This window comes from Lipomyces doorenjongii (genome assembly GCF_038497915.1).
Source record: "Lipomyces doorenjongii strain NRRL Y-27504 unplaced genomic scaffold V1508scaffold_6, whole genome shotgun sequence".
NCBI lineage: Eukaryota > Fungi > Ascomycota > Lipomycetes > Lipomycetales > Lipomycetaceae > Lipomyces > Lipomyces doorenjongii.
This window is the reverse complement of record NW_027118073.1, coordinates 177,429-205,277: the sequence shown is the minus strand read 5'-3', so window position 1 is coordinate 205,277 and position 27,849 is coordinate 177,429. Positions and strand designations below refer to the sequence as shown.

At 45.7% G+C, this 27,849-nt stretch overlaps 15 protein-coding genes across 15 annotated transcripts; 6 read left to right on the top strand and 9 right to left on the bottom strand.

Annotated features, from left to right (window-relative positions):
* The first annotated feature begins 354 nt into the window (after window positions 1-354).
* V1508DRAFT_410906 (uncharacterized protein) lies at window positions 355-2,661 on the top strand. The gene is made up of 2 exons (XM_066939386.1): window positions 355-1,409; window positions 1,463-2,661. Exons 1-2 carry the CDS (start codon window positions 454-456, stop codon window positions 2,502-2,504), a joined length of 1,998 nt encoding a protein of 665 aa, XP_066798030.1. The 5' UTR covers window positions 355-453; the 3' UTR covers window positions 2,505-2,661.
* On the bottom strand, window positions 2,566-4,081 carry V1508DRAFT_410905 (uncharacterized protein). The gene has a single exon (XM_066939385.1). It carries the CDS (start codon window positions 3,747-3,749, stop codon window positions 2,820-2,822), a length of 930 nt encoding a protein of 309 aa, XP_066798029.1. The 5' UTR covers window positions 3,750-4,081; the 3' UTR covers window positions 2,566-2,819.
* V1508DRAFT_437343 (Dcp2, box A domain-containing protein) lies at window positions 3,988-5,421 on the top strand. Its single transcript, XM_066942142.1, has 3 exons — window positions 3,988-4,275; window positions 4,334-4,819; window positions 4,871-5,421. Exons 1-3 carry the CDS (start codon window positions 4,162-4,164, stop codon window positions 5,159-5,161), a joined length of 891 nt encoding a protein of 296 aa, XP_066798028.1. The 5' UTR covers window positions 3,988-4,161; the 3' UTR covers window positions 5,162-5,421.
* On the bottom strand, window positions 4,972-6,121 carry V1508DRAFT_410901 (mitochondrial 54S ribosomal protein mL43). Its single transcript, XM_066939384.1, has 4 exons — window positions 5,861-6,121; window positions 5,751-5,806; window positions 5,573-5,676; window positions 4,972-5,516 (listed from the first exon to the last, which is right to left on the bottom strand). Exons 1-4 carry the CDS (start codon window positions 5,927-5,929, stop codon window positions 5,323-5,325), a joined length of 423 nt encoding a protein of 140 aa, XP_066798027.1. The 5' UTR covers window positions 5,930-6,121; the 3' UTR covers window positions 4,972-5,322.
* A 302-nt stretch (window positions 6,122-6,423) lies between these two features.
* Window positions 6,424-8,465, top strand: V1508DRAFT_243103 (Rho GTPase activation protein). Its single transcript, XM_066936366.1, has 6 exons — window positions 6,424-7,501; window positions 7,554-7,599; window positions 7,650-7,744; window positions 7,807-7,887; window positions 7,944-8,056; window positions 8,106-8,465. Exons 1-6 carry the CDS (start codon window positions 6,544-6,546, stop codon window positions 8,388-8,390), a joined length of 1,578 nt encoding a protein of 525 aa, XP_066798026.1. The 5' UTR covers window positions 6,424-6,543; the 3' UTR covers window positions 8,391-8,465.
* A 72-nt stretch (window positions 8,466-8,537) lies between these two features.
* On the bottom strand, window positions 8,538-9,629 carry V1508DRAFT_410895 (ribosomal biogenesis regulatory protein). Its single transcript, XM_066939383.1, has 2 exons — window positions 9,010-9,629; window positions 8,538-8,942 (listed from the first exon to the last, which is right to left on the bottom strand). Exons 1-2 carry the CDS (start codon window positions 9,418-9,420, stop codon window positions 8,697-8,699), a joined length of 657 nt encoding a protein of 218 aa, XP_066798025.1. The 5' UTR covers window positions 9,421-9,629; the 3' UTR covers window positions 8,538-8,696.
* Window positions 9,630-9,915: 286 nt separating this feature from the next.
* Window positions 9,916-11,083, top strand: V1508DRAFT_349451 (WD40-repeat-containing domain protein; the record flags this gene model as incomplete). Its single annotated transcript, XM_066936761.1, has 3 exons — window positions 9,916-10,024; window positions 10,084-10,883; window positions 10,943-11,083. 3 exons carry the CDS (start codon window positions 9,916-9,918, stop codon window positions 11,081-11,083), a joined length of 1,050 nt encoding a protein of 349 aa, XP_066798024.1.
* A 242-nt stretch (window positions 11,084-11,325) lies between these two features.
* On the bottom strand, window positions 11,326-13,668 carry V1508DRAFT_410891 (clasp N terminal-domain-containing protein). The gene is made up of 6 exons (XM_066939382.1): window positions 13,425-13,668; window positions 13,298-13,362; window positions 12,785-13,239; window positions 12,192-12,735; window positions 11,683-12,137; window positions 11,326-11,628 (listed from the first exon to the last, which is right to left on the bottom strand). The coding sequence occupies exons 1-6, from the start codon at window positions 13,477-13,479 to the stop codon at window positions 11,493-11,495; spliced, it is 1,710 nt and encodes a 569-aa protein (XP_066798023.1). The 5' UTR covers window positions 13,480-13,668; the 3' UTR covers window positions 11,326-11,492.
* Window positions 13,669-13,823: 155 nt separating this feature from the next.
* On the top strand, window positions 13,824-14,914 carry V1508DRAFT_410887 (uncharacterized protein). The gene has a single exon (XM_066939381.1). The coding sequence runs from the start codon at window positions 13,950-13,952 to the stop codon at window positions 14,499-14,501; it is 552 nt and encodes a 183-aa protein (XP_066798022.1). The 5' UTR covers window positions 13,824-13,949; the 3' UTR covers window positions 14,502-14,914.
* On the bottom strand, window positions 14,621-17,070 carry V1508DRAFT_410885 (uncharacterized protein). Its single transcript, XM_066939380.1, has 5 exons — window positions 15,538-17,070; window positions 15,399-15,479; window positions 15,232-15,349; window positions 15,079-15,182; window positions 14,621-15,025 (listed from the first exon to the last, which is right to left on the bottom strand). Exons 1-5 carry the CDS (start codon window positions 16,969-16,971, stop codon window positions 15,020-15,022), a joined length of 1,743 nt encoding a protein of 580 aa, XP_066798021.1. The 5' UTR covers window positions 16,972-17,070; the 3' UTR covers window positions 14,621-15,019.
* Window positions 17,071-17,470: 400 nt separating this feature from the next.
* On the top strand, window positions 17,471-18,723 carry V1508DRAFT_349429 (thioredoxin-like protein; the record flags this gene model as incomplete). The annotated part of the gene is made up of 3 exons (XM_066936759.1): window positions 17,471-17,602; window positions 17,658-17,754; window positions 17,816-18,723. The coding sequence occupies 3 exons, from the start codon at window positions 17,471-17,473 to the stop codon at window positions 18,721-18,723; spliced, it is 1,137 nt and encodes a 378-aa protein (XP_066798020.1).
* On the bottom strand, window positions 18,609-19,812 carry V1508DRAFT_437334 (uncharacterized protein). Its single transcript, XM_066942141.1, has 3 exons — window positions 19,090-19,812; window positions 18,991-19,033; window positions 18,609-18,935 (listed from the first exon to the last, which is right to left on the bottom strand). Exons 1-3 carry the CDS (start codon window positions 19,510-19,512, stop codon window positions 18,886-18,888), a joined length of 516 nt encoding a protein of 171 aa, XP_066798019.1. The 5' UTR covers window positions 19,513-19,812; the 3' UTR covers window positions 18,609-18,885.
* A 275-nt stretch (window positions 19,813-20,087) lies between these two features.
* On the bottom strand, window positions 20,088-21,794 carry V1508DRAFT_402363 (beta-glucan synthesis-associated; the record flags this gene model as incomplete). Its single annotated transcript, XM_066938479.1, has 2 exons — window positions 20,088-20,145; window positions 20,206-21,794. The coding sequence occupies 2 exons, from the start codon at window positions 21,792-21,794 to the stop codon at window positions 20,088-20,090; spliced, it is 1,647 nt and encodes a 548-aa protein (XP_066798018.1).
* A 1,797-nt stretch (window positions 21,795-23,591) lies between these two features.
* On the bottom strand, window positions 23,592-25,187 carry V1508DRAFT_410870 (mitochondrial K+-H+ exchange-related-domain-containing protein). Its single transcript, XM_066939379.1, has 3 exons — window positions 24,235-25,187; window positions 24,141-24,179; window positions 23,592-24,077 (listed from the first exon to the last, which is right to left on the bottom strand). The coding sequence occupies exons 1-3, from the start codon at window positions 24,740-24,742 to the stop codon at window positions 23,749-23,751; spliced, it is 876 nt and encodes a 291-aa protein (XP_066798017.1). The 5' UTR covers window positions 24,743-25,187; the 3' UTR covers window positions 23,592-23,748.
* A 745-nt stretch (window positions 25,188-25,932) lies between these two features.
* V1508DRAFT_410868 (aquaporin-like protein) lies at window positions 25,933-27,375 on the bottom strand (the record flags this gene model as incomplete). Its single annotated transcript, XM_066939378.1, has 1 exon — window positions 25,933-27,375. A coding segment is annotated over exon 1 (1,025 nt), but the record flags the coding sequence as incomplete, so codon positions are not given.
* Between the last annotated feature and the right edge of the window lie 474 nt (window positions 27,376-27,849).

The window sequence follows — 27,849 nt, the reverse complement described above, 5'->3', positions numbered from 1 at the left end:
GGTTGATGTACGTTGAATTAAGTGACACTGCACTATAGAGCATGCGCTGTTGGCAACAATCGGCTTGATATCGTCGTCAACAACGGGTGTCTGCACCGTTCCTGCCGATGCTGAGAATAAAGTTTAATATCATGAGAAGAAATGAACACTAATAGAACCTGCGACTCGCCAATTGCGAAGAAAAAGAGATCGCTATTCCACTTTGAGTGATCTTGCGGTTCGCCATGTTCAACAATACTATTATCGTAGAGTTACCGGGCTAAGAGATTGCTCCTCGAAGATCATGCTAGTGGGTTGTGCGCTTGCCGTTTTAATTTCGAGCCGCACGCCCAGTTAATATTCAACGGCGGGCGCAATTAAGATGCGCAGCACCCAGCGAGCAGCACCCTTGCTCAGTCTGTCCATGTCCCCAGCTCCGTCTGCTCCTCACGGCTTGGAATTGTTGCTGCTAGTATGGACGATCATCCGCTGCCATTGAACTCGCCGTCCTCGGCTTCTCCGCGGTTGGGGTCCATGTCATCCGGATATATAACCAAGTATGCGTTTCTCCAACTTAGGCGCCAATCACCTCAATTCAATCAACCCTCTCGTCCACGGCATATTTGGCTTACATGGCTTGCATCTCTGAAATTCCGTCGGCGCCTCAAGAGGACTATGCGCTTAGTGTTACTAGTCTCCATCTTCTTTGTCGTGATTTTTACTCTCGGCAGATACTGGGGCTGGTTAGGTATAGATCCTGTGATAACGACGCCGTCTGCTAAAGACTCTCAAAGTTCAGAATCGAAACATCATGCGGACCTCAGGACCCAGGAGCGCGCGAATTTTCAGGCGCAGCTTAACCTGACACGCGAGCTCGCTGCCCATGAGTCACCACTCAGCTTGCTTCGGTACTGCTCGAACTCCCGACACAAGGAGTCCAGTGCGAATTACCTTGTCTCGGCCGTGGTTGACGAAGGCACTCTAGCACGCATGGATTTCGGTCGCTCGCCAAAGGCTCCACGATATAACCCCAATATCCTACCGTTCCCGAAAGGATATAAGCATCCATACATCGGTTTTGCACGTCAGTCTCCCCAGAAGTTGTTATTTCATCATGAAATTGTCTGGTGTGAGATGGACTGGGCAGACACGCCGGTCATCGGTCGCAAAATGCTCGCGTGTGTGGAAAAGGAGAAGCTGCTGAACTTGGACGAGTGGGCCACTGAAGCCGGGCTGTGCAAACGACACAAGTACTTGGCTCTCAAGCAGGGCCATACGGACCCCCGAGTCCTGTTCTCACCCCTGGGTGAGCCTTTGATGGTTGTAGGCACAAACGGGTTGTCGAATTGTATGAACCAGTTCGTTATTGATCTGCGCGCTGTAGTTCCCGGATTGAATTGGAAGATGAAGCTCCATGGTGTTCCTATCAGGTACGTCTCATCTTCTTTAATAACGATTGAGGGAGTGCTAATGTATTGTCTAGATTCAAAACGCTTACGGAACTTCCGCGCCCACAATACAATGAGGTAGAAAAGAACTGGTTCCTGATGTGGGACGAATCCAACGTTGAGTACGTTCAGCACGAGACAGAGCAGCGGTCAATCGCCGCTGTTTCCTTGCCGCCTGAGAAGCAAGTCAACATTGCGACGCCCGGGATCCAGAAATGCGTATCGTCACTGAAGAAACGACTTGGCCGCAAACAACAAGCAAATGACATCCATCAAGCCACGAATTCGCTGCGGGTCACATTGTGCGACTTTCCTTGTATACCAACAATCCATAACACTGTTATTATCGAGCTGATGCACATGAAGTATCAAAATAAATTAGAGCTGTTTTATAGACGATATGCGATTATCATGAATGCTACGGCACCGTTTAATATAATCGGCCGGACTGGCAATTTGATGTACGCGGGAACGGATGAGAACGTCATGCTTTATTCTGTCAGCATGACCTGGGATCATGAGCATTATCAGCAGCATGAGGATTGGAATGAGACTGTACACGGCGGTCATTGGTTTTTCGAGGAAGTCGAGGAAAGAGAGAGAAGAATGGCTCATGTGATGTCGGGGAACATGAATGGAGAAGATGCAGACGAGACGGAAACGGGGGAGAAAAGACAGAGAACGCTGCTACACAAGCGCGCGACACCGCCAGATAAGGTCGATACCGGCGTCGCTTCAGAGTCAGCCGCAAATGCTCTCAGTAGTTCCGCTACAGCATCGTTAAGCACGTCACTGACCACATCCGGCTCGACTGTTATCTCGTCAAGTGCGTCAAGTCAGCCAACCGCGCCTCCAGCGCCCAAAAACAAGGCGGTTGATAGTCTTCTCCATCCTCTGATGGCCAAGCGTCCCATAGAAGGACAGTCCTTTACTCAGAATCCGTTGGTGAATAGATACTACCACGGTTGGTTGGACGACATGATTATGATCAACATCGGCATCAACGACGAAGACGCCGGAGTATTACACATCCGGGCCCGTGATATGTTAGAATGTATACACGTCTGTAACGAATGAAGTTGAATATCACAGAATTACAGTGAATAATTGGAAACTATTTTGTACAACGTTGGTAGTGGTTCAATGATTCCATTTGGCGTTTGGGACTCGGGATGCGTTCGATTAAATATGCTTGCGATATCATCCATAATCATGATCTTCATTAGCACCTGCCAAACATTGTCGGATGACACCTAGAAAATAATCTCAAAAAGTACAAGAAACCCAAATTGCAATATGCGGCTGTAGTACCGCACCAATATAATCCAAATTGTCTCTTCAAATTGCAAAACAACGCCAAACAAAACCACACTTCCACAGGACCAGCTTCGATCAAGCGACAAAGGTCACTTCATTCGGTTCATTCCTGTTCTTCCCTATCGACGACAAGATTGGTTCTTCAAAGGCGATTGATTTGTTTCGCAACGGTACGCTCATATTCATATTTTCCGACGACTTACTCGCGCTGAACCCAGACTGTACAGACGCCAATGCCGCATCGCGGCGGTATGGTTCGACTGGAAGATATCGAGCTGTATATTTAAACGTGGAACGGGTGGAGATACCTGAATCCCGGGTAGCCCGAGACCCATCAAGTCTGCGGTATAGCTGCGTCGCGCGGGGATACTTTGTCAATTGATGAGTCGGGATGGTTGCGTACTCACTGTCCAACAGTTCCAAGAATTCACAGAAACGTTCCGCGCTTCTGACGAACACTAATCTAAGGCACCGAAATGGAATAAGAATAGTTAGGATCATGACAGCAATAATTGGGCTCGCGACCCATTGGTCGGATGAAGATTGCGTATTGGCGTCATGAAGCGGGAGAGCGGAACCGCCAGTAGATGACAGAATTGACTTGACAGGTTTCCATGCTATCGTGCAAGCGTCATGTAACAAACTGTTTGCCGCGTCACGGACACCACCAGCAACCAATGAGGGAACATCCCGTTTACGCCATCCCGATGGTATGCCGGAATGCGTAGGTACTGACAAGCCAGAAAATCCCAAGCGCAATAAAACCAACCGAACATCTCTGGAAATCTTATAGCATAACGAAGACTGGCCTGCTGCTCTTTTGGTGGTTAATTCTCCATCAGGACGCTGATTTGCATTGCGCACTGTTGACCTGGTTTGCGACAAATTGCTAGACAGTGGCAGGGACAAGTTGATATCTGAACAGTACGTGCAGAAGTAGATCGCCCAGACAATTGTAGCCACGCCAAGAATGCAGAACAGATAAATTCCTAAAGTAGCAACCATAACTCCAACAAACCTCACTGCGATATGTCATCAGAGATTCGTTGACCAAACAGAAGAGTGGACAATACAATTTCAATTCTGGCCGGTACCATACTGACGCCGTTGGTGCTACTTACAGGGACTAGCATATTCAGGGGTATATGGTGAGAGCCACGAGTTATAGGCAGTTAGTCTTTAAATGCAGAAGCTCATAGATCAGATGCAACTTCTATTTTGGCCGCTCATGATCTCAGCTGACAGAACACGTAAAGCACAGCGACTGTTCAGCTCAGCTATATTTTATGCATGGTATCGTTTGATCTGGAGATTGTTGTTTCTTGACTGTGTATTGGACTAAGGGACAATCAGTTTTGCTCGCTAGTACCTTTGCAGTAGAGACATACGGCGGCTGGCTTATATGTAGTTAGTCATCATGCCGATTCAATCGGCATTCAACTTTGCTCATGCATCTCTAGATGAGATTCTTGATGATTTGTGTGTCCGATTTATTATAAACTGTCCGCCAGAAGAATTAGCTTCCGTCGAGGTAAGTTGTGGTGAGTGGTTTCATCCTGCAGTACAACTAATATGTTCGTGAAATGTAGAGAGTGTGCTTCCAAATCGAAGAAGCGCATTGGTTCTACGAGGATTTTATAAGATCGGAAAATCCGCAACTACCATCACTCTCACAAAAGAAATTTACAGCACGAATATTCGCGCATTGCCCCTTGCTACGGAAATGGAGTGACATGCAAGACCAGGCGTTTGCGCACTTCCTTCAATACAAGACTCGCGTGCCTGTCCGTGGCGTAATTATTTTGAATAAGAAAATGGATAAATGTATATTAGTGAAAGGGTGGAAAACGTCTGCAAGTTGGGGATTTCCAAAGGGGAAAATTAACCAAGGCGAATCAGACGAGGACTGCGCTGTGCGCGAGGTGATTGAAGAGACCGGCTACGACGTCTCAGCCCTGCTAAAGAAAGAGGACTATATTGAACTTACGATGAGGGAACAGCAAGTGAGATTATACGTTGTCGTTGGGGTGCCTATGGATACCGTATTTCAGCCACAGACACGGAAAGAGATCAGTGTCCGCTACCTTTTGATGATTTGCTCTTAACGCTGCTAACAAGTGATCCAGAAAATTGAATGGTTCACGTTGAGCTCATTACCGACTTTCAACAAATCAGACGCCGCTATGGAGAATGGAATGAATCCGAAGAAATATTACATGGTCGCTCCATTCATTAAACTACTTCGCAGGTGGATAAATGATCACCAAGTCGCGGCACTGACCCAACCCAAAAAAATACTTCAGAAGAAAAGTATTCGGCAGCATATACCGGAACCAGTGACACGGATAGACGAAATTGCTCAGAAGGAGGATCCGGCGCAGTCTATACTAGCATTGCTGCGGAAGACGCAAATATGAAGTAATTGGATGACGTTAATCATCCCTGCGGAGTGGTGTACGATATTCACATGTAGAGTCAACCAAATGCACCCGTGATCATTAATTTACAATGACTGTAGAAAGTAAGGAATATATACAAAAATTTTTACGGCCAGGCGCGCGCCCCGTATCTATACACCTTAGACTTTGTATCTATATTGCTCGAGGACATGGAACGGACTCCATATACCTCTTGGACTTTGATTTGTTGAATAGACCGGGTGCTTCATTCTCCGCAATTTCTGACCAGATGCGTCTCGTAGAATTTTGACTTTCTGTTCTATCTGGTGAGGTTTCATATTTCGAACGCAAATAACTTTCTGCCGACCATTCACTGTCTCAATGTTAGCACTACCACTATCTCAGTAGTAATATTAAAGTGTAACATACTATAGTCGCCTGTAATAATAGGATGCCCTTTCTTCACTTGAACTTCCATCTCGATGCCGGGGTTCGCCGCGCTTAGCATTTGTAGGTATTCATGCAAATATTTTCTAAACATAGCTTGTAAGTCATCCGCCATCTTCTCTTCGGCAATCTTTTAAGACATAAGTCGACATATTCGTACCTCATTCCAACTGAACTACCACCCCAGTTGCAATATCTAAATGTCAATTTCTTGCACTGTAACGATTTCGTTAGACCGTCAAAAATTTCCACTGACCAGAAGGCACATACAGGTAGCACAAATGCGCCAACGCCATTTCGCATAACTGATATTCCTCTCCTGACAGCTTGAATCGGCATGATTACAATAGAACTCAGTTCGGTCAAGAAATGATGATGCTGATTTGGCCCAAACGAAATTGATGGGAGGTTGGCTTCCTCTCCGTCAAAGTCCTATGGTCTGCCTCAGGGATGGGTTAGGGTGTATCACGTGCTATAGGAAAATATAGCTGATGCGTTGGCAGGTTCGAAGATATTAGCATTGAGGGGTCTTGTGTTAGTGGGGTTAGGAAAACTCTACCTAAATAAGGGTGGTTGCAGATATAGATTAGGTTTCAAAGGTTAGGCACCTTGCATCGTTAACTCACCTTCTATGCAAGAGAACGCGTCGCGTTTAAGTTTGCAGGTAACTCAATAATACAAGCTCGAAATGCCCCCTTAAATGCTTTGTACATTCCAACTGCGCACTCGCTTGGGCACACTCGGCAACCCCCTAGATCGACTGTCTTTTTGATGTCCCGACCCCAAAGACGTATCTTTCCACATCTCAGGTTCTCTTCGCCGTGGAATTCTCTATGTACCACTCGTTACACACAAACTGATCTTCTTCAGACAAATACCGCTCATTTTCTGTGCCCAAAGTTGAGATTGCCGAAGAGATTCGAAGGTATACACGCGTACGAGCATCAATCACTATGTCGCAACGACGGAATCCACTATTCGCGCGTCGAACTTCGATGGTCATCGACCAAAGAACTTTCGGAGATCTCAAAGATGAAGCCACGACCTACCGCAAGTCACTGTTCAATAAACGGAGCTCGTTAAATCGAAATAGCATCAGCACAGTTTCTTCCTCCATCTCTATTACTCTGTCCAATTCACATCTGTCATCGTCATCATCATCCGATATCGCCTTGAATAATCAGCTGTCGATTACAGTGAGCGCGACGGTAATGTCGCCTTCCTCATCTTCGTCCACAATTGCCTCTATGGTTGAGACATCATCGGGAAAACGTTCTCTTAACCCACCGTCGGAGAAGACCCGGCGCCGCGATATACTTGGTCGTATGAGGTCATCTCTCGATCGAGGACGGAATCTTCGATGGAATCGATCTAGCAAGAAGAGTTCTCAGCTGTCCAATCCTGAAGCGGGGTCTGATTTCAGACAACTTCCTCAGACTGAGCACAAAACTTCTTCATCTACGGCATTCAGTTTGAGGGAGATGACGCGTAGCGCAAGTGCCCTCTTTCACTTCAATAACAGCAAAGTTACCGTAGTTTCGACATCAATATCTCCTTCTATGACCGAGGAATATGCGTCCTCTTTCTCTTCATCTACGTCGTCCACGTCATCACCTACTTCTTCAGTCATCTCAGCATCATCTCCTTGCTCCCCATCTCCAGTCAAATCTCATCACGAAGAGATTCCGCCGACTGTCATTGAGGACGAAGTGACCGAGCATTCGACATCGACTTCACGTCTCAGTCCTATTTCCCGGTCGCGACGCAACAATGGCTATCTTAGCCGACCTCAGACCATTGTCGGATTTTTTCGACAAAGTAGGATATTTTCTTCCGCATCAAAGTCCTGCGATGTGTTTGGAGTGCCTTTGCGGGATGCCGTTATTATGACTCGTCCCGAAGTTGGCAGAGGTACGATGCCAACCTGTCGAATATACTGGAGGAAAGTTAATGAAAATCGTAGATGATTGTAGATATTGGGTGCCAGGCATCGTTACAAGATGCATAACGTAAGTGGTAATGCTGAAGGTTGCCTTGAATTTCGCTAAGAGCCGATCAGTTTCCTAAATCAGTATGGCTTAGAAGAGGAGGGGCTATACAGAATATCCGGCAGTGTCTCTGGAATCGAAGAATTAAAGAAGGAATTTGCATTTTGTAAGCTAACCTTTGATTTGCTTTGCTTGATAAACTTGCGATTGGCTAATTTATGTGCCTAGACGGCCGGGAGATGGTCTTGCAACCGGAAGTTCATGATGTCCATACCATAGCTTCGCTATTGAAGGCTTATATTCGAGCACGTACGTTGCATTAATAATATCCTGTGATTCGACTAATTGCTGATTTCTGCGCGCAGTACCTGAGGCGCTGATACCTCCCTCCCCTCAATTATTTGCTATTCTAACTCAAATATCGGAGGGAGTTCCGTATGATGCCATTCAGCGTCTTATTGCGACCTTACCTGTCTATGTACGTGTCAGGGTTGGATCCCGAAATGACATCTTCTAACTGTAAACAGAATTTCTACTTTCTCCGAATCCTTTGCTCCCATTTTGCTCTCGTCACATCAGCAAGCGGCAAGAATCGGATGACGCTTTCGAATTTGATGCTGATTCTCTGTCCTACAATGCGCATGGATAGCAAATTGTTCTCCTGCATGGTTGAGGACGTTGATCAATGCTTGGGCGCAGCTTCTCGGTCATCCATAAGAAACAATGAATACGCTGCCGTGATTGATGAGGCAAGGATACCAATTGGCGGTGAGCAGCCCCGAAGCACGCGGAGAAACGAAAGTCTGATATAAATCTTCAATTTTGGCACAATAAAATGGTTGATATATGTAGAGTAGACATATTATATGCATCTGTATATGATTTGGATTAATTTGTTAATTTGACCATATACCGCCGGTTGTTTACGTCGTTTTATTTGGATGCTCCGTATAATTTAACTTTAATGTATTAATTCTTCGGTTAGTATCGAACGCATGCAGCGAAAGACATAAACAAAACTTTTTGGCAAATTTTTGAATCCTAACTCCATATTTACAAGTGAACTTAAATCCCCATAAAGCCATGCAAAAATACACCTACGATATACCGGTACATATTTACTTCTTTGATTTCTTCGTTCCCTTGCCTTTGTTTCCTGATTCCTCGCCATCTCCGTTCGCTGCTTTTTCGTCAATCTCAACAAGCCACGGCTCTTCCTGGTTCTTGCCTTTATAACCCCATTTCTTGACCCATTCTCCCTTCGCCTCGTCGTAGACCAAGTTTCCAGTGTTGCGGCCCTTGGGAGTGATGCCTTTTTGTTTGGCAAATTTCTCCCACTTCGTAAGAGGCTTAGCAACCGGTATCTAACCCCAAATCAGTTAACCCAAATCCTCGTTACTCTTGAATGCAAAAGGTTCAAAAAATACATACAGGTTTCTCTCGAGGTAGCTGAGTAGTAGGATCTGGCAACTTCACAAACACGCCGTCATTATGATTCACGTCACCCCCTGTCCGGCCGCCTGTCACAACTGGAAGAGCCAAAATCTGATTAACAAGCAATTGAGCAGAGTCCCTGGCTAGAGACTGTAAGTAGACCTCCTTCTTTGCCTCGTCTGTCGAGCTCATGATTTCAGAATCTATCATATTCGTGTCGAAAACGGAAAGGTTGCCAAGATCATAGCTTACTGGTATGGCGCGCTCGACCGTGACTGGCCGAGTGCCTATAGACTGCATGCTCGTACTTTCCGACATATTACAGAGTATTGCGAGTATTAGTGGCCGTGAAATTGGATATGTAATTAACGAGTGATATCTTGTAAAATGATAATGGAAATGGTGCATTTGGGTGAATTAATTTTCCGCAAGTGGGTGGTATGACGTTTATGCCGTATCCGCAATTGAGTGGAACAGTAACTCGTATCGACGGGCACAAAGACCCGGGTCAATATTCCTCCTGCCCCGATGCACGAGCTGCAGGGGATATGATAAATTGAACCATAAATTGTGACCACGATGGTACTGACCGGTTGGCATAAGTCGGTTGACAGTACTGTAATTGCTTGATCCTAACTAACGCTCTGGGCACATTACGAACATATATATGTATATATCACAGGGCAAAAGAGAGCTCCGATACGCAAGCTTGGAATGATCTGCATGTTGTGGGCTCTGCTGCAACCAATTCCACGGGTACCCTCCGCTCCCAACTAACTGGGCTCGCTCGCAACGCCAGAGCCTCATTTCTATAGCATCCATCGCTGCTGTGTCCTTCTCCACTCTCTGCACCACCACCACTACACCATCACCCCTCCATTCCACCCCAATCGGCAGTCCACGATGGCGGCGCCTGCAGATATCCAGGACAAAATCCAGGCGTTCCGTCAGGAATCAGAGGTGCTAAAGGAGAAGATCAAGCGACGCAAAGAAGAGCTCAATGATACCGATAGTATGCTCCCTGCCCTATACAACTGGATGGAATCGGACGCTAATGAAGCTTGAATCTAGTGCAGAAGATGGCGTCCGATATCGACCCTTTGCCGCGGTTAAACATGAAGATTCGGAGGACGCTGAAAGGTCATCTGGCCAAGATCTATGCGATGCACTGGTCGACCGACCGGCGGCATCTGTTGTCAGCTTCGCAAGATGGAAAGTTGATAATTTGGGATGCATATACGGCGAACAAAGTGCATGCCATTCCTCTGAGATCTTCATGGGTCATGACATGTGCTTATGCGCCGTCTGGAAATTATGTAGCTTGTGGTGGCTTGGACAACATCTGCTCAATCTATTCCCTAGTGTCCCGAGAAGGTCCGACCCGTGCCCATAGAGAATTGGCTGCCCATGCAGGGTATATATCATGCTGCCGCTTTTTGAACGATCGCAGAATTCTCACGTCATCTGGCGATATGACATGCATGCTTTGGGATATCGACACAGGGACAAAAGTTCAAGAGTTTGCTGATCATCTAGGTGATGTTATGTCTCTTTCCATAAATCCAACAAATGCCAACGTCTTCGTATCTGGCGCTTGTGACAGTTTTGCGAAACTTTGGGATATTCGTGTTGGAAAGGTTGTGCAGACATTTGCTGGCCACTTGTCTGACATCAACGCCGTTCAGTTCTTCCCTGATGGCAACGCGTTTGGCACAGGTTCAGACGATTCTACATGCCGTTTGTTCGACATTCGAGCAGATCGAGAGCTAAATAAGTACACACTTCCTTCTATTAATTGCGGAATCACATCTGTTGCATTTTCCCAATCTGGTCGACTGTTGTTCGCTGGTTATGACGATTTTGAGTGCAAGGTTCGTACTAACATCGCCAAAACTCGCAACGATCCTATGCTAATTGAGCGACGGTGTAGGTCTGGGACGTGTTGCGAGGCGACAAGGTCGCGTCGCTTAGCGGTCATGATAATCGGGTTAGCTGTCTTGGACTCAGCAATGACGGAATAAGTCTCTGCACTGGGTCATGGGATTCCTTGGTAAGTGGGAGCAGTGGCTGACGGTCGAGGTGAATTGTTGTTGCTAAATTGATTAGCTTAAAATCTGGACTCCGTAAATTCTAGTGACGACAGAAAGTTACTTACGATTTGTCGAGCGAGGGCCAGGCTGGTATTACGTGTATGAAGTCAATATTAGTATATGCGTATATTTCCGGGAGGTAGTTAGGTCATTGTGGACAGGCGTTTACGTACTTCTTTTTCGATAGCATATTTGCTAAGATTTCGCCGCGGTTATTTCACTCCGTCGTTATATTATAGCTCACTATTTCAACACTGTCTAATGAAAATCGATAAGATCGGATAGAAATATGCGGGCATTTGTATATGGGATACAATGTATTAGCGTAGGCTACAACAAAGAACTTCTACCAACTATGATGATTAATCGTATACAATTCTCGCAATATTGTCAGCTCTTTAATGCAACTCGATCAATCCCACGTAATGGGGGCCTCTTCTCATCAGCCTTGTGAACTGTGGATTCTGGTTTTGGATTCAGTTTTTCAAGTGCTTTCTTAGCCATAGTATCCAAGTTCTTAATTATTCTAGAAGCAATATTAGCAACCAGCACGATAAACATTTCACAGAATGATACATACACAGCAGCACGCTGAGGCCAGATGCTCTGGAACTCCCAATACGTAGGCCTCACTGCTTCCCGAACCTTTGGATTAGCGTCCGCTAGACCACTCTTAATGCAATTCTCAAATAGTTCCACGCAGTTAAAGCTTTCCATAATCGTCTTATGTGCCTGATGTGCAATAAGAGTCAGCTGTAGCCATCCAGCCGCGTACAGCCTTGTTTGGGCATTCTTGTCTCGGCACGCACTGGATATCATGCCAGCCACTCTCGGTTGAAATGACGTGTATCCCAGTAATAACATAATAGCAAAATTAGCGTTCTGGGCGGCAATCTTTTTTGTGGAGGACGACAACTTCACTAGTGACTGCATAAATCCATCCACAAATGGATCGATACCATTCTTCGCGGTGCTTGCCAAATCCATAATCAATTTGCATCCATGTGCGCTCAGCGTGGTTCGAAGAGAGCTCACCTACATCATCCAGTTACCTCGATGCTCAAATCCAAAAGGAAAGATTCAACATACAGCCTTGTTTATCCCCCCTGATAGACTTCTTAAGCATGTAATAAATGTGATTGCGTGATCTTCATAAGCATTTCCACGAATAATTTCCCTGAGTATCATAATATTTTTCTGACGCTGAGCCCAGTTAGCCTCCGTCTCTTTACCATCAAATGCTGATATTAGCCCTTCCATTTGTATTTCTAAATCACTAGATGATGCAACAAATGCTGGTTTTAAATCGTCGTTTGCTGACGCAGGTATTTGCTGCAAAAATACTTCGACTGACTGCGGCACAGCCTGACTTACACCTAACGGCATAGATGGAACATTTCTGTTTTCATCTTGAGCTTGTACTGGAAGTAAAGCTAGTGGCGTCCGTTTCATTGACGGCATGTCGACATTCGATGCCGCATCAGGCGCTTCAAATGGAGCGACTGGCGTTTTAGGTTCTTCCATATTTTCCTGGATGCGCAGAGCTGACAGGACTTCTGACGCCATGTTGGAGGAGATTTTTTGATTCTGTATTTCAGCCTTCAGCTCGGTCATAGCTTGCAGAGCGGCATTCCTACAGACTTGTTAGAAAAGATATAGTACACACATGTTCCAGAACACACTTGTAAAGATCCACCACGCAGTCTTTGCAAGCACTTCGAACTGATTCCACTGGGTCCCGTAATGTAGATACAATATCAAATAGTAACGTCCTCGGCGAAAATTTTGGTTCCGCGGCCTGTAGCGAGCACAAAAATTTAAGTGTCTGCTCTCTCACGATAAAGCTTTCGTTCAGAAATCCGGCCTTCCTGAGACAGCGTTCCACTTCTAGGCTAGTCGCTCGCCAATAATCCGTTAGAGCCTTCCGAGCAATATCGTGTACTTTGCTATTCTCGGCCAATTTCTCAATTAAAACTGGGACCACGTCGTTGGCGTATCGCCGGAGCTTGGGCTGATCTTGAAAGTAGATTCTTTTCACAAGATGACACAAACAAGCAAAAGAATATTGGGAAACCTTAATGTTTTGGTAAAATGATCCTTTAATAAGACAGAAAAAGTAGATCTCGATAGCTTTAAGCTTTAAATATCTGTTAGACACACCGACCAGCGGAAATACTTGAAATATTTGAACCAACCTCGACAGCCTGATGCTTAAATTCATGACGCAAATAGCTTAAAAAGTTGACTAGCGAATCAATATCTTGAATTGTGTCAGCAGTCATTAACGACTTCAACATAATGATATACATATAACCGGCATACCTATCTCCCGCTGACTGAACTGCCGCTGAAGCGACAATGCATCGGAGTATGACATTCCCAATTTCGGCGTAGACAAAAGCCACCCAATGCCAATTCACCCAAACTTCAATATATTAAGCTGCACCTACAGCGATACCGTTGGCTCCCAAGTTCGATGACAGAAGGAAGAAAAGCAATGGTAAAAGAATATGTAATTTGCAGACGCTGAAGAATTCCGATGGATGCTTTGCTGTTTGTTTACGTGTCTAACGTTAAAAGTGCAAGCCAGCATTACCCGGGCAACCGGAAGACATTGATGCTCGTTGAGAGGCGCATAGCCCTAACCCAATTTCGTTCATTTTATGGCAAAGGCCAATGATAAATCACGTTACCGGCCCAAACGGACGCAACTCTGATTGGGCGGTTTTCACTCTACTAGTTCTCCTCATCAATCATCTACGCAGAAGCACCAAGACCACACGCCATTGGCAGTATTTCGCATTTGCAATAATTGGATTCAGACGATTTATAAGTATATTCAACAGCATGCCGCCATTCAGCAGAACTGTTCGAACGACCCTCTTCACTCGTGCTCTGTTCCGAGCTCCGGGCAGCTCATTGGCTACTGCTAGGCGATATGCGTCGTCCGGTACTTCGGAAGAATACTACAAGGGAATAGACCTTTGGGTCATTGGTTTACCTGTCGCGACCTTTGCTTTATTAGCGTTCTACAAGGCCACCGCTCCCACTGATTTTCACTCTCCAGAATACAAGAGCAGAATTGCCTACGTCACCGAGAGGCGCGAGTACTACACGGCAATGGCGAAGGAGATTTTGAAGGCGTTCGAGGTCCAGGAGTATACCGATCCCGAAGACGGAGTAACCGTTAATGTCAATGAACCTTCCCTCCCTGAAGATGATATTCGGATGGCTTCGTACGTACCGACCCCTATCGAAGAATTCAATCCCGGTTCAAGGATTACTAGCCGAAATGCCCCGGTGGAGATTTCGGATCAAATGCTTAGCTATCTCGAGGAGTCCCTTAAGAAGGATGGGCTTGATGAAGTTATCGAATTAATTAAGAGCGGTGCTGCCTAAGCCTTCCTTTTATTATTACTTAGTCCTAAGAAATAGTAGAGATCTTCGCCTTCAGGGTATCTAGGATTGTTATAAGAATTGTGTAAATGCTGGAATTTAGTTGTGAACAATATGACGGCTAGAGGTTGCAAATAATTTCTATTGATCTATATCCTAACAGCGGTCGCAAGGGAATTCCCTTACATTATTGTGGCTACAGTAGTAATATTCGGTCTGAAGCTAAACTTCAGCTTCACATTTGGAGATTATAGATCACGAGGGTACTGTAGTTCCTGTTACCGCATATCGCGCAAGGGAACTAACTGCATCAAGAAACGACTGTGCTTATCTTCGACTCCCACGTCGCTGTGATCATGTAGCGTTGACAATCATACAATTTTTGCGAGCATTTGAAGATAGAAACGCTTCCATGCAAATTCGACAGGCGAATCGGCCCGAAAGATATCGAAGCGCCCACGTATGTGCTAGGACTATAGAAATCTCAGGATCTATAGACGAGATGACAAGAAATTTCAGGTTCACGACTACACGTCTATTAGCTCATGTCTCACGCGCGATCCTGCAAATGTGCATTTACCGGAACTCCATCATATTCCATCTCTCCAAACTTCTTAACGATTCGCCGTCGTTTTCTCCGGGCTTTAACTTGTTTGTATCCCAAGAGCTTCGAGCACAATGTCACTACCAATCGTTAGACTCCTGTGTAGATCTGTAAGTGTAAACAACTTACATGCTAACAGTACAGCGACAACAACTGCCGCAATAGTGGGTACAATAACTGCAATTGACTCCCGAGGCGATCTATTATAGTTACATGACGCTCCCGGACCTCCAGATACCCAGCAGTTCTATAATATGTCAGTGTTGTCAGTGCTTGAAATTTGCAGTATGCCATACCGCTACTTCTATAGAATTCATATCGATCCAGACAGGATCAGAGCCGACGTCAGATTGCCGCAGTATCTGCAACATAGTATTCTACAAATACATCTCAGCTTTGCATCTTACATGGTGTCCCGTTAATTGCAGCACATACCTGAAGCGCTGTCCTAGGCAAGCTTAGTATTGTATTTCCTGTACAGGCACCAATAGAATCATAGTATGAAACTTTCTTTTGAGATAGTGTCCAGTTGTAAGGACTCTTAGCCACGCGGCACGCGACATTGTATTTCGAGTAGCAATTCTCCACTGCCCATCCATTCTTTGTCAGAGCAGCACACCGGCGGACATCGCCGGAACCACCAGTGATGGGAGTTGCGCCATTAGTCGGCGTTGGCTCTAGCTGTTCCGTGGGCTGTCCAGCCATCCATGACCATCTACTAGACTCTAAACCCGTGATAACATATTGTAAAATGTCGCTGGGAGAGCTTAGTGTCGCATTAAGCACAGGACTAAATCCGCATTTCATATACTGAAGCATAGCCGCTGCAGAGAACGGATTATCCGATGTATCTGATGCGATTTGCCACGATGGCTTAACTACTGCGCCAGTAGATGTAATGGAGATATCATTTCCGTCGTTGAGAGTGCACACCGGTGAAGTCATAGAATCAAGTTCCGAGGATGAAAAATTCGATGTATACGAGATCACCCCAGTACCGGAATGAGGGATATCGTCGTTACTGAAAATATAATCAGCATCTAAATTTGTATCGTATTCTGACCTCGGCACTTCAATATCACCAAATGAAAACAGAACGCGATAGAAGTCCTTAAGCAATACGTTTTCCAACAACGGCCATCCTTGGCTTGACGCAGCAGTGTCATTCCACGTCAATGCTTTAGATCGATCCAAATTAAGCATTGCTGGAGTATACACATATTTTCTCAAAGCGTCGTCTATCTGAACAGCCAAGCTGTCAGAATCGCTATCAGTTACGATAGCTGTATTAGCTGTTGAAGTGGCGCTTCCTGATTGAAGATTGGGAATGTTTGTCGTCGCCTGATTTACCTTGGATGTGACAGATCTTTCGTGGCCAATACTGATAATCGCGGCAGCTTTTGCCGACCGGAGATTCATGGTCAATACAATCGTCTGAGCATTCAAGTTGTCGTCGGTGCTATAGATCCATTGATTTCTGAGGACGTCAGACAAGAACTTAGAAAACGTGATTGTGGTATCGCATGTATACGCCTTGCCATCGTACACAAATATCGCATTTTCGTTGCTATCCGAAGAAGTCACGTTAATTGCTGATGATGAATTGTCTGGGATGAAGGGACACAGTTGCCAAACACGCGTCCGACTATTCCAGTATATATCTAAAAATACTCGAGTGGCACCTCTCCTTACTATTGTAGCAAAATTTGACAACGTGTTAGAAGTATAGTTCAAAGGCTCCAAAAGAACTGAGTTGAGATTGATCGCTAGGTTGACAAGCTGGTCAATAGACACATTAAGTGTCAAGTCCCTTTGTGACCGGATAGCGTATTCATCGGAAAAAGTCAAATTGGGCCAGTTCAATGCCATTTCTAGGTCGAAAAGGTCGGCTCGACTAAAAGGTGTGTTATCTTCCTAATCTGATGGCCCAATTTTTTCGAAGTTGCAGTCTGTTTAATAATTGAGAAACACTACCAGTTTATCTCAGCAGCACGTGCTGATGGAGGTGACACAAGTGTCATCAGAATCTGGCGATCTGGCGTTTGCCCAAGGTACGTCATTAGTAAAGGTCATTTGTCCTCTAAACGCACGATTGAGACCAGGAGACGAGCAACTTGTATTAGGACAGTTACATATGGATGATGGCCTAGCGCTAAAGATTATATTTGCAATTGTAGACATGAAAGAGGGTGCGGATTCTATGAATAATCAATACTCGATGACTAGGGTTTAGTCCGACGAGCGGTAGGTAGCTCACGTAAGAGTGTACAAATGTCCAAGTAGTCCCAAGTATCTCATCGTTAGTGATAGCCGTACACAGAGGCGATCAAACCAATCTGAAAGAGTTCGCTACTGAGATATCAAGACAATGCGTTTCATTCGCGTTATTGCTTTCTTAGTTGTGGCTCTTGCCACGGTTTCTGCTAGCAACGTTTTGGAGCTGAACGAGAAGAACTTTGACCAGTTGATCGTGAACAGTGGCAAGCCATCCCTTGTCGAGGTAAGTAGACATGATTCGGCAGTAGAACAAGTGCAGAATTTTAATCGAGTATTAGTTCTACGCGAGCTGGTGTGGTCACTGTAAGAATTTGGCGCCTATCTATGAAGAATTGGCAGACTCCTATGTGTCAAAGAAAGATAAGATCCAAATTGGTAAGACTATTCATTTCACACTGTTGCTTTAGAATTGAATGCAAGAACTTACCATCGCCAGCCAAGATTGATGCGGACGTGAACCGCAAGGTTGGGAAGAAGTATGATATCAAGGGCTTCCCAACGATCAAGTTTTTCGACGGAAAGGGCGGGGATCCGATCCCATACGACAAGGGTCGAAGCCTTGATGCTTTCCAGGAATTCGTGAATGGAAAGACTGGTCTTAAATCTCCTGGCAAGCCAAAGAATCCACCCTCTGCGGTTGTCATGGTGAAAGATAATGATTTCAATGACATAGTTCTTGATCCCACAAAGGACGTGTTAGTTGCCTTCACTGCGAACTGGTGTGGGCACTGCAAGGCTATGGCACCAGCCTATGAGACTCTTGCACATGTGTACGCGCCAGAGAAGGACGTCGTAATTGCGAAGATGGATACTTCTGATCCGGCTGCTCAATTCACTGCTCAGGATTACGGCGTGACTGGTTACCCGACTATTAAGCTGTTCCCGAAGGGAACCTCGCAGCCATTGGATTACAACTCCGGTAGATCCGTCGAGGATTTCGTGAAGTACATCAATGTCCAGGCTGGAACACATAGAACTCCGGATGGTGGTTTGGACACTGAAGCAGGACTTGACTCAGATTTCGCAGAAGTCATTGCGACACTCAAAGGAGTCTCGGGTGAGACTGCTGCCACTGCTATTGCGGATGCCAAAGATATTGCGAGCAAGTCCGTTGCTCCGTTCTCAAAATACTACGCTAAGGTTGTCGAGAAGGTTGCTGCGAATGGCTCATCCTATCTTGAATCTGAGGTCAAACGTCTCGACACGATCATCCAAAAGGCCGCGATGGTTAGAGAGAAGCTTGACCAATTCCAGATTAGAAAAAACATTTTGTCGGACATTCTTAGAAAGTTATCGGAACCGGTTTTGACTGACGAGGAACCCGTGCAAAAAGATGAGTTGTAAAGTTATGGTCGGAAAATTTGTATTTTGGGATATATCCGAGTAATCCAAGCTTGATATGATATACCATATTCTAAGTCAATAAAATAGGTGTCTTCCGTTTCCTATTAGCCTCTATAGCACATATGCGCCATAATACTCTTCACACTTCGCACCCAAGGTTATTTAATGTAATACCCTATCCAGCTCATCTATGCGCCGCAGTATTTCGTCCACTATTAGAAAGAATATTAGTCGCTTATTCCGCAGAGAAACATTGCAGAGACTAACTTTTAGCTGTCATCTCCGCTGCTGCGTTATGAAATCTGCTGCCCTAATGGAAGATTTTAGACGTTGTGATACATCGCATATACCAATATTCAAACTTACCAGCTGGTCAATTAATCCTTGTATCTCCCCTTGAAGTTCTTCCGTCTCGATAACCGCTACTGGCATATCCCTGCTCTTGAATTTAGACTTCTCCCTTCTCGCAGTTCCTGATTGAGTACTCAGAGCAGGTTCCGTCTCAAGCGAAGTGAAGACACTTTCGGACCGATCCATCTCAACTGAAGAATCATTCGGCCTCGCATCTCCGGCGTCAAACGACATGACCGATTCACCGTCGTCTGAATCTCCATTAAGGTCGGCTGCGGGACAGCTGATGCTAGGCTCGGTGGCACCGCCGGTAGCATCTCCTGCATCCTCGCTCCGACTTGTGCTAGAACTCGTAAACTCGATTGATTCCCGCGGAGCGTATTTGTCTGGTACGACCGTTGAGTCGTGTCCTAATTTAGTTGAGCTGTTGTCAGTCATATTGTTGATAATGTAAATCCTGATCAACACGTGGAGTTAATATGCCGCAATTCGGACATAGATTTAGTTGCAATCATTTGCTACATATACTGCGGTTTTTGATTCTCCGATGTAATACTCCTGATATGTAGTTCCTTAGGTCACTGTAGGAGACAATGCCACTGTTTGACCATATTCAGTCGCTGTAACGGAATGTTTGCTTACGTAACCCATGCAGACCACAATGCGAGTTGCCCCTGTTCAATCCACCACTGCGTACCAAGCGGCCGCCAACTCTTCATCTAAGACTATTGCATACTGAATACCTACATCAAGAAATAGTTTAGTGATCGTGTACAATAAGTATGTTTTCAGTTTATTTGAGTCCTTCCAACTTTATTCTATAGAAATACAAATCAAAAAAGCATAGGTCTAATAATTCAATTTTACGCCCAACAACAACGTAACAACATTTATTCCGTGAAAAGCATACACTACCAGATAATAAAACACTAAACACATACATACAAGTCCATCAAACAAATGTATTAGAAAATGTCATGTGCCGTGCGTAGCCGTAATAATTCATCGTCTGTTCACATCGAGCAACCGTTCATCAACGTGTTCTTGGGGAAATCATAACCAGCAGCACTCCTAGAATTAATTCATTAGCAAGTCCGAAGTACTGATTGGAATCAGACCTCCAGTACGTACCAGCTGGTGTAGTTATAATTTGAGTACGCAGCCGGATGGTTGCTGATATATTCGGTAGTAGGATATCCTTCCGGATCGCAGGTGAGGATCTCATTGCCTTCAAGCTGATATATCCGGACATAATCAATATACATAATACGTGGAAAATGAATCGATTGCCAATCAATATATGTCCATGAGTTCGAAATGCCCAGATTTAAGATAATACTCATTGGTTCCTCTGAAATTTGTCTAGGCCCAATATTACCATTCGCACCAATAGCCTGGCCATAGAGAGTATACGTCTGCTCATCACCAACTTCCCATTGAATGTATCCCGATTCTGTTCCAGGCTCATATTCAAAGCCATACTTCTGAAACGATTGAAGGTCGTACCACTCATTGTTTAGAGTAGTAATGCCGGAAACAGCCTGTTGGAAAGGCCCCCCTCGGTAAGTATTCATCGATGTCGTAGTTAGGTTGTGGAGCGCAATGAAGTCGTAATTTGGCATATACCAGATATCAAATGGAGCAACTTGTAATGATTGTGAAGCTAAACCGACCTTGTACGTAGAATTTATATTGCCATTGGCTGCTTCCAATGCATCTATTTCCGGCGCCCCACGACCCGTACCTGGGTTGGGATGATCCTCACCCTTACACGTGCAAGAGTTCAACCGCTGACCTGGAAGATAGGAGATGCCATCGGTCGACGACTGATTAGGAGTAATACCAACGTCGCATTCATTGTAAGCGTAGGGCCATACGCCATCTGTTGTTGCAAGATAGCCCGGTCTGCCTAAGTTACCCATGGTCCAAATACCAGGCCAGAGGCCAGGCTTGCTACCGAGACCGGGTAAAGATGCAGAAACTTCCATTGCTCCTCCCTTAAAGCACAACTTATTCCATGACTGTAGCATTCCAGACCGGTAATCAAGGTTGTGGCTCTGGAAAGCGTCCATACGAATAACCAAAGTTCCATTAGCCGTTGTTACAGCGTCAGGGTCGTACCACTCCAAGTCATTGGTAGCTGCGTAATTAAGATCAACGGCTTGCCAAAATTGATCTTCTTGGTTATAAAACGTCCGGCCATCTTTGTTGAACTCGTCTGAGAATACCAGCTTCATGGTCTTACCGTCCTTACTTAATCGCGTCAATGCAGAATCGGGCGTATCTGGATCAACAAGAGATGTCCTGATTCCGTTCAAAATGCCATACTTGTAGGATGACAGAGGGTCAGTCACCGGCGAGTTATGGTGCGGTACACCAGCGTGACCAGTGAAAGTCAGGACTGGCAAGACGATGAACACCGCAATAGCACCCAGCACCATAACCGACAGCGTTAACAAAGTAGTGAAACCACGCGCGTCAAACCCGGTCCATTTAGCGTTCTCTTTCGCATCGAGGATAGGGTCTGGGTTGTGCATGTAGTCGTCAGCTTCTTTTTCGTCGATATGGAGAGGAAAGGAGGAGACCGGGTAGCCGCCAAACGGCGAAAAGTCGGGGTCGTTCTGGACAGCGCCTTGAGCTGACGTAGGGTCGCCAAGGGCATGAGGATATATATATGATGAAGATGACGCTCGCGACGATCCGTAATGGGAAGTGGCCATAAATGGTGACGCATTGGCAGCCGACAGCGCGGACTGATTGTAACGGTCAAATGCCGCTGATGAAGATGCTGACGGCGACGACGAATGTTGGGATAATGAAGATATAGACGACGAGGATGAGAATACAGCCTGCCGTGAGTTGTGAACGTGATCGCCGTGCGTAGATTGGAAGATAGCGGTGGCGGTGGCAGCAGCATTCTCCGATGAACCGCCGTGATTCATATGCGACAAGGCGATTTCAGAAGTTGCAGAAAAGTCAGACTGAACAGACGCACGGTCTGACAAGTCCGTCATTGATTGAGCCGGCGAGGCAAATGGGTTGAGAGACCGCCTGTTGGTCGCCATTGCGGGGTGAATGAAGAATGAGAAGCAACAGTCAAAAATGCAGGGGGCGATGGTCAACAAATTGGAACACCAGCTCGTCCGCAAGACAGCCGCTTGTCCTCGATTCTTTTGATATTGTCCGTATGTTAGAACTAAAGCCGGCCGATAGCGATTCGTCAAGAGACGGTACAGAGTGCTGCAGGTGGACTAGTCTTTGAGTCTACTTAATTATTCTTCCGAACATTGCTGCGTTCCTGGATTCTTCAGGGCGTTGCATCACGTGCGCCAAAAATAGAAGCAACTAGAGTATCTTGGGGATGGAATTGACCCATTTAACTATTAGAGTTATTTTCGCCAGTGCGGCAAATGAGTACCATAATAACGCGTCAAATCCTACCCGGAAAATCTTCTGGCGAAGCTCTAAAACGCGTTGCTCGAGGCTAGGGTACCCGTCTCATAATTAAAATTGCGCTGGCCATTGAGACTGCAAACCAAGGCGCGTCGCGCGTAGTGGTCTGTCCTCTTTCATTCTGTTTCAATCGTAACGGAAGTATGTTTAGGCCGATTTACTCCGATAGCCCAGTGAAGCCGATTTGTTTTTCACTTGTAAAATTCATGCACGCTAGTGTTAGAAAGTCTATTTCAACAAAACGAAAACCTGGCTAGGCCGATACGAAGTGCGTTGGAAATAGCATCAGCTTAACGGGCCGGGGTCTATTACTGTATCTACGTATCAGCCGCCGACCGAAATACTGACTAACAACAATCGCGCCTTGTTCAGGGTTTATAGGATTCGCTAGAGAGCATCGATAGTATATACATATTCTATTAGATTAGGACCAGAATCGTTCTCAAGACGTGTTTTCTGTTTGTGTACAACTGTTTTCGTTCCTACGGAAACAAATCAAGCACTATATTATATACTGGGACTAACTTAGTAAAATTTTTCTACCGAGTATATCTTTTTTGAGCTACTCGGGATTTTGGTTCCAAACTTCCAGTACTAAGTATATCAAAGTGATGAACTGGACGACAAGAGTACTCACCTTATTATCCTGCCGCACTGGGTCTCTCACCACATGCATGGTAGCCGCTAAAGAATACACGTGATTTGTAGATTATATTTGCAGCGTAATGGAAACCACTATTAATGCATGATACCTAGAATTTAGGAAGAGTTTACATACATCACATTGACTTGGTGGATCATTTTGATTACACCGGTGCGGTTGAACGAAGTGCTTTCTTGACTTTTTAACTACTACGAAGTTTTAAAGTGACTTACTTTGTACGTTACAAATTGGCGTAGTACTGGCTTACTAAGTACGTCAAATTCATGTACTCCCTAAGTCCGAATAATGGACCAAGGCACTGGTGCGTCGCAATGACCAACACAGTGCGACCTGTTTGGAATGGCGCTTTGCGCATCCTATATCTTTGTGATTATGTCACATGTAATAAGGACAGGAGAGATTAAAATTTACATAAGTTATATTAATGCATAACTATACAAATTTTGCACCGCGGCAACTGTTGCATCACTATCTACAATATGGAATTCCAAAAACGCACGACTAATCAACAGAATCCATGCATAAACAAACCCCGATTATCATCTATACATATCTTTTTACGCCGCGTCGCCATTCTTTTTCCTCTCCTCCTCCTCTTTCTCTTTCTCTTTCTCTTTCTCTTTCTTTTCCAGTTCCTTCTTTATCCGTCCCCGCACCTGAGCCAAAGCACGATGAAGTTCCGCTTGCACTTCCTCTGCATCCATCGCATTAGCCAGCGTGGCTACTTGAGAGTCCTGTAGTAACATCTTCTCTCCATTTGGACTATCCGGTATGTCCACAATCATCGGAGTTTCACTGTGGTATACTATCTCTATTGCATGACTCGGCTCTAGCACCAACTTATTCTCATCAACTATCCGCTTCAACAATTTGGCACCCTCCCAAGCTGTCGTACAGGTGTTAGGCACAAGACACAACGAATGATAGCAACAAAATAGTAGTAACCTACCTTTCCAATGAGACCATACGCGATATAACATGTAAAATCCTACGAAGTTGTCAGTGTAGACTTAACAGCAGAATCATCCGGTGGAGCACCATACCCGGAATATTTGGAATTAGAGGAATTAACGCAACCGGCAACGTTAACGGTGCGCCTACTAGACTCAATAACATGTACTTGAAGTGGTATGGCAGTCCTTTTTCTGCTAATTGGCGGACACACTCCACTGCTTCGTGCTCCTTGATCAAATGTGGGGGGTAGAGTAATGGTACCCGCTTTGTTCCCATCAGAGATTCTCTATCTTTCAAATCATCACTGCCCTTCCAGAACTCCCACCATTTCTTTGGATGCGAGGGGAATAACCCAATGGGCGGACGAGGGACGCCTTTCAAGCTCCATTCGTCATAAGAGATCCGATCCATTGCCGCATTTCCCCATTTTGTCACTTTAATCTTCCACCAAGTAGTAGAATTCTCCCATTTTGACCAAATGATATGGGCGCGTTGGGCTAATCGATCATCGAGCCGTGGCGGTAACGGATGTGACGCAGTCCGCTGTGTAATAATGAGTCGAGAAGACGTCGAAAGAGGAAGAATGATGATCCGCATTGTCTAAATTATCTAAAATAGCGAGCCAATCTAGCAGACAAAAATCCAATTTATCTTCCTAACTGATTATGGCTTTCTTGGCTAAAGACTGTCAATTCAGAATGTCAGCCACCAGGTCTGACCATGGACTCTAATAGGTCGACGCTTTAAAACTCGCTGCGTGAATCTATTGCAATATGCACTTGAATTTCTTATTATGATCGTTCGGACACGATTAGAGATCGCTGCATTTGAAGTTGTGGTTCCGTGGCTCAGTGCTCAGTTGCGTCGGAACTTGAAGAACGTTCATGTACTCGAACGTTGCACTCGATCGTCGCGATCGAGCAAATTGTAATACCCTTGCGTCATGTTCCGCCGTCTGCGTCTGCTATACGCGAGCCGCGTCTGCCGGGTAACACTCATCTGTTGGACCCCTTTCAGCTTGAGCCCAGTGGTTCTGTAAGTATAAAATCCCTGCATGCAGCCGGGCAACGGCACATTGTTAAGGAACTCCCCACTCGCCCTGAAGTTAGGGCGTGATCTCATCACTTATTGGTCAATTCCACTATTCGAACTCCGGACTAGCTCCATTCAACATTCCCTACTCTCTGGACTAGCTCCAACCTTGGATGTCCACGGTGCTCGGCAGGATTGTTGTCTCGACACGACGAAAAACCAGTTTTTCTTGCAAGAATAATTGTCGAGCCGACCACCGCTCTAAAATGTTCAATACTTTTTACGTGAACACGCCGTCATCGAATACCTCATCTGTGGAGAAGGGCACGAAGTCCGCCTCGAGCTGGCCGACAAACCATTGTCGGCACGCGTCCACACCCAGAAAGGGGATCTTCGATGCTTGTAAGCTCGGATTCGGAGTGTACTTGGGACTCAGCTCCTCCAGCGTCGTCCATAACATCGCGAATTGTTACTGCAGATCTTGCTGCGACGCCTGGATTCACTTAATTACACACTGTAATACAGAAGAAACCCAAAATGAACAAAATACAGGACTATAACCAAACTATGCTCCAGTAACCAACCACTTTTGACACTTCCCAAATATGCAAGATGCTACCTTAGAAAGTCTAAGTAGCCATCAATATCCCCTCATCTCAATATCGGCCTCCGGCCTTTTCTTACTTCCTACCACATTCTCCTTTAATCTCTTGACTGCCACCACGGGATTCGTGACGAAATTATCGTGTTCGCCTTCATACACGATAAAATCGAAAAGTAACTGTCCCGTAATGGCACCCACACAGGGCATCACTATAGGAATCCAGAAGTAATGGCCAGCTGTTGTGAACACTTCGCGTCCATATCCAGCCATGTATGAAACCAATCGAGGTCCAAAATCACGAGCAGGATTGATGGCATATCCGGTCTGCCAACCGAGGGAGGCTCCGATACCAAACAATGAAAGTCCAAGCACCAACGCACGGACAAGATTCCATTCCAGAGGAAGCTTGTAAGGCAAATGCGGGGAGGACTGGCATGCGACAGCATTTACGAAGAACACCAAAACAATGGTCGCGAAGAACTCCTGCATTGCACGACCGGGCAAGTCAAGAAAGCCAACAGGATATGTGCTGTAGATACCAGCTGTCCTCATAGGACCGGTCACCTGTCGTTGACCTCCATCGTAGGCTGTAATCGCATTCCTATATATGCCGAAGACACAAGCAGCGCCGACGCCACATCCCACTACCTGCGCCAATACATAAATTGGCAACTTCCACCACGGAAATCCTCGGAAGATACAATTCGTCAGTGTAATAGCTGGGTTCAGATGTCCGGCTGCTCCGCCAGTGATCGCTGTTAGATAACCCATAGTAAGACCGAAGCCGAAGCACAGGTTGATCGTGATCTCGTTACCCATCTGATAATTCGACAACAATGCCTGGGCCACAGCACCATCTCCGATAATGATAAGAAGAGCACTGCCAAGCATCTCAGAAAGCGGCTCTCGAATATCTCGACGAAACTGTATGTATTGTGACACCTTGATGCGCCGGCGTCTCTCCTCAGCTTCTATTTCTTCCTCGTCTTCGCCGCGAATATCAGGACGAGTAAGAAAATCTTCATGCTCCACCATGCGAGCAGGCGATTGATCATGCTTATACTGCCCCTTCGAAGAGAACTCAGAAGCTGGAGTAGATGAGCAGTTGCTGTCTTCGGTACTAGACATGCCCGTTCCCGCAAGTCCATGGCTAGCACTTGCCTTTTCCATGACCATTTGTCGACTGGATATGACAAAGACTGTGCAATCAACAGCCGACCAATCACCACTATCGCTGTCTAGTGCTTGCGGCAAACAAAGGAATTAGGTCGAGGATTGCTCTTCAGCTTCTGTGCGAATTTAGAGCGAATAATGGCATCCAGGCAGGAGGAATCTGTCGTGGCTGAGAATATACGTAGTGGATCTTGGGTTACTCTAAAACTGGCCGGTTGTTCCATTCCGTCTCGGACTATGCTAAAACTGGCTGGATGTGCAGCTTCGGCTGGAGGGCACAAACAAACATGCGCCATCAAAAAAATATCACATACCGGAAGCGGAAACCGACACTCCCTGCTCGGTCAGCAACGTGCCACGACAGACGCTAGCGCCATTCACAAAGTTGGCTGAGCCTTCGAGGTTTGTGGGCAAATAAGGGATTCCGGGTAGAGTGGTCTCTCCTCCGGGCCGTGATTTTCCCCGCGGTCCCCGCGCATCCGTACCGAGGTCGCAACAGCCCGGACAGGTATTTGCCGAAACCTTATTTTCAATAATTTCTCCGACTCTCCGCAAGTTCAAAAATCGCTTTTGGCCATAACCCCCCTCCCTCGCTCTCTCCTCTATGGACTTCGGTATGCTTATTCAGCCTACATTACTAACCGGGCCAGCTTATCTCACAAATAGAAAGTACAGAAATTGGCCTTTGATTAGACAAGTAGCGGTTGTTCTCTACAACAGAACTGGTGAGTGGTCAGACAACTCCACTGCATCCGTGTCAGGAACCTGACCTTGGGCATCATACTGAATCAGCCTTGGAAAGTAATGTCACAAATATTGTGTATATTGGACAGGTGCCGCATATAACCTATTTTGTGAACTTAAATTTAGGTTGACTAAAATAATTGCGACACTA